Source organism: Onychomys torridus, chromosome 8, assembly GCF_903995425.1.
Source record: "Onychomys torridus chromosome 8, mOncTor1.1, whole genome shotgun sequence".
In the NCBI taxonomy this organism is placed as follows: Eukaryota; Metazoa; Chordata; class Mammalia; order Rodentia; family Cricetidae; genus Onychomys; species Onychomys torridus.
Window position 1 is genome coordinate 18,809,144 of NC_050450.1, and position 6,000 is coordinate 18,815,143.

At 55.2% G+C, this 6,000-nt stretch overlaps 1 protein-coding gene across 1 annotated transcript; it reads right to left on the reverse strand.

The window, feature by feature from the left end:
- Positions 1 to 3,240: 3,240 nt before the first annotated feature.
- Sstr5 (somatostatin receptor 5) lies at positions 3,241 to 4,344 on the reverse strand. The gene has a single exon (XM_036198416.1). It carries the CDS (start codon positions 4,327 to 4,329, stop codon positions 3,241 to 3,243), a length of 1,089 nt encoding a protein of 362 aa, XP_036054309.1. The 5' UTR covers positions 4,330 to 4,344.
- Between the last annotated feature and the right edge of the window lie 1,656 nt (positions 4,345 to 6,000).

Here is a 6,000-nt window from a genome sequence, read left to right on the forward strand (position 1 = left end):
CTATTTTTACTCATCTACCTGCCCTTCATCCTTAGGATACCTGAGAGAGGTGGCTGATGAGAACAATGTTCCTTTCTCTCAGAATCTGTGCTGGGATCCCTGACATTACTCCTGCTGATGGGTGGGGGGGGGGGGGGCTGCAACATGGATCTGCTTGTCAGGAGACTCTGACAAGGAGACTCTGATTGTCACCACCATTTCCAGGCTGCACCCCACCCTGCCAGGCAAATACACATCTCCTGTCCCCATCCCCATCCTCGGCCCTGCCCCATAGGCCGGATTTCCTGGGCAAGGTCACTCAGTCGCTGGAACCCAGTGTCCAATAAAAGCCACTGATGCGGACAGAGCCATAAAGTAGATCAGCAGACCGCCACAGTGGCCCCAGAATGTTTGCTTTGGGCCACCCCTGCAATTCTCTGTGACTGCAGCAGAGGATATCCCTGTACTATAGTGTCCAGGACCCGTGGCTCTCCTGGACACCCATCAGGCCTTTAATACAGGAGTGTCCAGGGTATCCAGGGTCCTGTCTCTGCCCATCCATGTCGGCCAAGTTTGGACTCCCAGAATAGTCCACACATTTCTCAATCCTGGGTCTTGCCCTACCATGCTCCCTCATCAGGAACCAGTCTAGGTTACTGCCCCAGCCCTTGCCAGGGACGTCGTGCTGGTCTCTCAGCACCTTGGGATCCCCATCTCACTCACCCACCTTGCTCAGGCCACATCCTGCCCCATTCCTTGTACCCTAGCACCTGTACACTATTGACATTCTGGCTTCCCCTCCTCCAGCGTCATCTCAGCTCATCCTTACTTGCTGGTGACCCATGATGAGACCCTGGAGGCAGAGGTGGGGCTTCACCTGTTCCTCTTTTCTACCACAACTTGTCCCTGACACCCCGAATATTCTGACAGGAGGGTTCATTTGCCTGTGTTTCTTGGCCTCTGAGACTTCACACGTGTGGTTCTCTGTTAGAATACTCCTCCAGCCTAGTTAGGGAAACATAGGAACTGACTGATGCCTGCCCATGGGGTCAGTATGGCAGAACCACCAGGAAGGATTGGAAAGGGGGCATTGTGAACTAGTAGTTTGGGTCTGGGGTCTGGGATGGTATGCACTTGACCATCAAGTGGTCAGTGGAATGGGTGAAGGTTGTGTGAGTGCAGTATGGCCAGATTGTAGCCCTGCTGAGGGGTGAGCCTGGATTGGGGAACAAAGGGAATGGGCTCCCTGGGGCTGTGATGCTGCTGCCTGCCATATGGGGGCTTCGGGCTGGCAAGATTGGGAACAGGGTACCCAGAGGTCTAGGGGAAGCTTCTAGGACCAAGGAAATCTAAGGAGCACCTCCATCCATTCTTATGTCTAATTCCATGGGACATGTTGGTGCCTTGCTCTCTGTAAGAGGGTGCTGGCTGCCTGTCATGTCTATACCTTTGAGAGTACTTTTGTCTGGTCAGGAACCCCCTTTGTCAAAACTCACTCTCCTGAGCCATTTGGTGTGGTTACCCTTTGTGGCCCAATCTCAGGGGTTCCAATGGTGGGCAGAGACTGAGGGGTAAAGTGGCTTCAGAATCTTTTAGGAACACTTTTTGAGACTCTGACATTGGTGGGCGGGGCGGGTCTTGCCATCAGCTCCTGAGAATGGATCCAGAACCTCCAGCTGGAATTGCCCGCCACCTTCCTCATCTGAGGTCAGTCCTCTGGGAGCTGATGGCATTGTATTTATGAGGTTCTCTGCTTTGAGCTGACCTCACTTGGCTCCACAGACAATATTTGCTTTGGGAAAGAATCAAACACTTTATTTTCTATTTATTCACTTTTTATTTAGAAATAAAAGTCATTAAACACTTTTATTTCTATTTATTATTATGATTTATTTAGGGGCAGGTTGTCGGACACAAGAGCCTTCCAGGCTTGGCATCTGTCTAGGGAGGGGTCCCATTTGAGACCCAGCAGCTCCCACAGCTTTCCTCTGCCCAGTCCTGCTGGCCTGGCCTCTACAACCTCCTAGGGAGCCAGGCACTGCCAGGCGGGGCTGCCCAGAGCAGGAGAATAATTGGATTCACTTCTTTCTCCAGCTTCAGAAAGGCCCAAGGGTGCCCCGGGGACCCCAGTAAAATGTGGATCTGGGGGCTCTTTGAGCACATTCTGGGGCCGGGGTATAGAAACTGCTGGAGGGGCTGAGGAGCGGTCACAGGTTCCCCAGGGCCTGGGCCTCTCTGGCACTGGCATTTGTACTTTCTCACACGTTGTATGTCTTTCCAGGCTGTGCTGTTTGCGCTGGGAGCACTTCCTGTTGCTACCTGCTCCCCTGCTCCCCCTCCAAGCACAGAGCCCTAGCATTCTGCCTTAAGGAGAAAGAGGGCTATTAAGGCCTCTGTGTGTCCTCACAGTCTCTGAACCTCAGGGAAGCCTCTGTAGAGTCTTTCCCCGGGCCACCCTCAGGAGCCACTCTGTACAGACCAGGTCCTGGGGAGTCTGTTCTTCTGCCCACTCTTCACCAGGTGTGTTTATTCATTCCTCTGCCCACTCTTCACCAGATGTCGGCCCTGCACACCCATTCCCACCATGGAGGCCACGGCCTCACTTTCCTCACGCTGGAGAAAGACGGGGAAAGGCCAGAATAGGCCCCCACGGCTTTATCTCCTTTGTCCCAGGGCCGGTGCGGCTTTGCTTCAACTGTTGCCTCGAAGTACATGCAGCTGCAAGATCACAGAGGCCTAGGAGCTCTGTGAGCAGAGCCTGGGGCCAAGCACACGTGGTTACCTGTCATTTGGCTTCCATGTTAAGCAGAACATGGACGGAGCAGTGGCCGAGGGCCAGCATCCCAGCACAGCTTCAGGGTGGGCAGTCACTACACAAACCAATAGTTTACGGAGCGTCTCCTGGCTCCCTCCTGGAAAATTGCCTCTTGGCCTGGGAGGCTGACAACTGTGCCACATTGCGGGCGGAGGTGCCTGAATATTTCCAGGGGGCAAAATTGAGCCCTTTCTCCCTGCCAAGCCCATCTCACGATCTCCAAACTCTCCGACCCTGGCCTGGCAGAACATTTTGGTGAAAGAGATGGTCAGTCACCACAGGACGCCAGCTGTGCTGCCCACCCTTGGCTTAGCCCCAGGCGGCTGTCTTCACACTGCTATCAAGAGTCCAGCTTGCAGACCTGGGGACAAGAGTACCTTAGCACACTCACATCCCAGCAGACAACAGCAGCGAGGCCTGGCAGGACCAGCGCGCTACTGGGGCACTCAAAGCCTGCTGGTCTGCATGAGCCCATTGGCCTCATAGCTGCGTGTGGGCAGTGTGGCCTGTGGCCGCCCACTCTTGTCTGGCTGTGGTTCTATGACATCTGCATCCTCCATCCCATATCCTCTACGTAGGCACAGAACCTTCCGGAAGCTCTGGCGGAAGTTATCAGAGAGGAAGCCATAGAGCAGGGGGTTGGCACAGCTGTTGGCATAAGACAAGACCACCACGAAGAAGTAGAGGCCGGCCGAGACAGGCTCCTCAGGCAGCGTGAAGGCCAGGTTGACGATGTTGACAATGAAGAAAGGCAGCCAGCAGCCCACGAACACCAGCACTACCACCACCACCATGCGAGTCACCTTGCGCTCTGAGCGCCGTCGCCGGGAAGAGCCCACACGCATGCCCGCGGCCTTTACCTTCACCACAATGAGCAGGTAGCACAAACAGATGACCAGCAGGGGCCCAAAGAAGCCCAGCACAGACGTGTAGGTGATGAAGGCTGCACCCCACAGCTGCACGGGCTCCGGCCAGCTCAGGTTGCAGGTGCCCCAGCCCTCCTGGACATCAGCAAAGACCAAGAGTGGCAGAGACATGAGCAGTGAGAAGACCCAGACAGCAGCGCTGGCCAGCTTGGCTACCCGTGGGCGACGCCACCGGGCTGAGCGGAGAGGGTGGACCACAGCCAGGTAGCGGTCAACACTCATGACCATCAGGCAGAAGATACTGGTGAACTGGTTGATGCCATCCAGCGTCATGACCAGGCGGCACAGGAAAGGGCCAAAGGGCCAGTAAGAGATGGCGTTCTGTGTAGCCAGGAAGGGAAGCCCCAACATAAACAATACGTCAGCCACAGCCAGGTTCAGGATGTATACATTCGTAACTGTCTTCATCTTGGCATGCCGCAGCACCACATAGATGACCAGTGTATTTCCACCCAGCCCCACTGTGCACACCAGCAAGTAGAGCACAGGTACGAGTATCCCTGGGGCTCCCATCGATGATACTGGGCTCGCCAGTGACCAGTTATGGCTACCACTGGAAGCCGCTGAGGCATTCCAGCTGGGTGTGGAAGCTGGAAAGAGGGGCTCCATGCTGCCAGCTTCAGGCCAGTTACCAGCCCACGTGTGTCTCTGCAAGAGAAGAGGGTATCATGAGTGGACACATTCAGGCATTCCTTCCTCCAACCATTCCCAGCCAGCCCGCCCGCCCGCCCGACGGTGGTGGGTAAACACCATTAGTCATGTTCGACTTGGCTGGGAATCACATTAAGCAAATTGTTTGGAAAATAAGCTGGAGAGAAAGAAGAAGCCACCGTGGGGACAAGAGGATGGGTGGCTCAGTGAGCCAAGAGGGTCATTACCTATCAATACTGATACTACAGCGGCTGCCCTATGACCCACAACCTATGACTCCCCTAGCTTGGCCTGCTGTCCAGCACCCTCTCTCTGTAACCTCTCAGAGCCCTGGAGGGCAGCATTTCAGGAAAGGGACATAAGCTCAGTGGGTATCACTTCCCCAGAGGTCCCAAAACTATGAAGAGAAGTGGCCAGTAGAGAAGGATGGGGAAGCTAGGATGCCATGGCTGGGGTAAGCCAGTCATACCCAACACGTGTGGCATCCTAGGCCTGCTTTGCCAATAAGTCCAAGGTTGGACTCTCTCTGGGGTGGGGCCTTCCCGGAAACAGGGGATCCTAGGGAATGCTGTTCCCGGTAGACAGTTTCCACCCCTAGTAGGGCCTGAGCCTCTCCGAAGCAGCGGTGACCCCAGAAGTCCCTGTCCTATACAGTGGCTGGGCCACTTCTCACCCCTGAGTCCACCAGGTTGAGGTTCTGCCTCCCCAGGGCACAGGTCTGTCTCAGCAATGGCAGATAGCCTTAAGGCCAGGCTTACCGCACAGCGTGGTGCCTAACGCCGTGAGGACGAACACATGGAGCAGACATAACAGCTAACAGGAACACATCAGGCTGCGGGCACAGCATTTGAGGGGGTGCATAGCCCACCACGTGGCAGAACCAGGTGAACTAAGGCCTGAGAAGCAGAGTGAGGACCCAGGGCCAGTGCGTGGGCTTTGTGGAGAAAGTAGAGAGGCAGGTGTGGGAGGACAGGGCCTGACAGATGAGTGGCAGATGCATACACTCTCGCTTGCTTTGTGTTTCTTTGTGTTTGAAGTCTTTCATAAAAGCCAAGATGCCCAGGAAGAAATAAACACCTCTGTTGCTGGGGGAAGAGGAGATGGGCAGGACTGATGCCTATGGCTGGGCAACCAGCAAGGGACTGAAGTACCTGGAGGACACAGGCCAGGGACAGGCCCCGGGGAGGCAGGAGCCCTCCGCCCGAGCCAGGGGGCAGGAGCCCTCCGCCCGAGCCAGGCTGTCCACTAGTTATGTTGCCCTCTGAATCCTGGGCCTGCTCAGCTGATCTGTAATGGCCTGAACCATAGGAGACATGGGACACTCCAACAGCCGCCAGGGCATGCAGGACCTAGTCGTGGGGTGACCAGGACCAAGCAGAGGCAACTGAAATGTGAAGGACAAGAAGAGGCAGGCTGAGGTACAGGGATCCTAGAGTGAACATCAGCAGCAGCATCAATGAAATGAAATGTTCCTCCCCACAAGCCAATGCACCAAAGTCCAAGTTCTCAAGGTTCAAGGGTGTTAAGGAATATGACCTGGAGAACCGAGGAGAAGACCAGCAGTGGATCACCTGGGAAAGGGGAAATAAAACAAGATGATTCTACTAGTATGCCTGGAACATGTTTCAG

Excerpts from the sequence above, each read along its gene's own strand:
- Sstr5 (XM_036198416.1), bottom strand. The coding sequence starts at position 4,329 with ATGGAGCCCCTCTTTCCAGCTTCCACACCCAGCTGGAATGCCTCAGCG.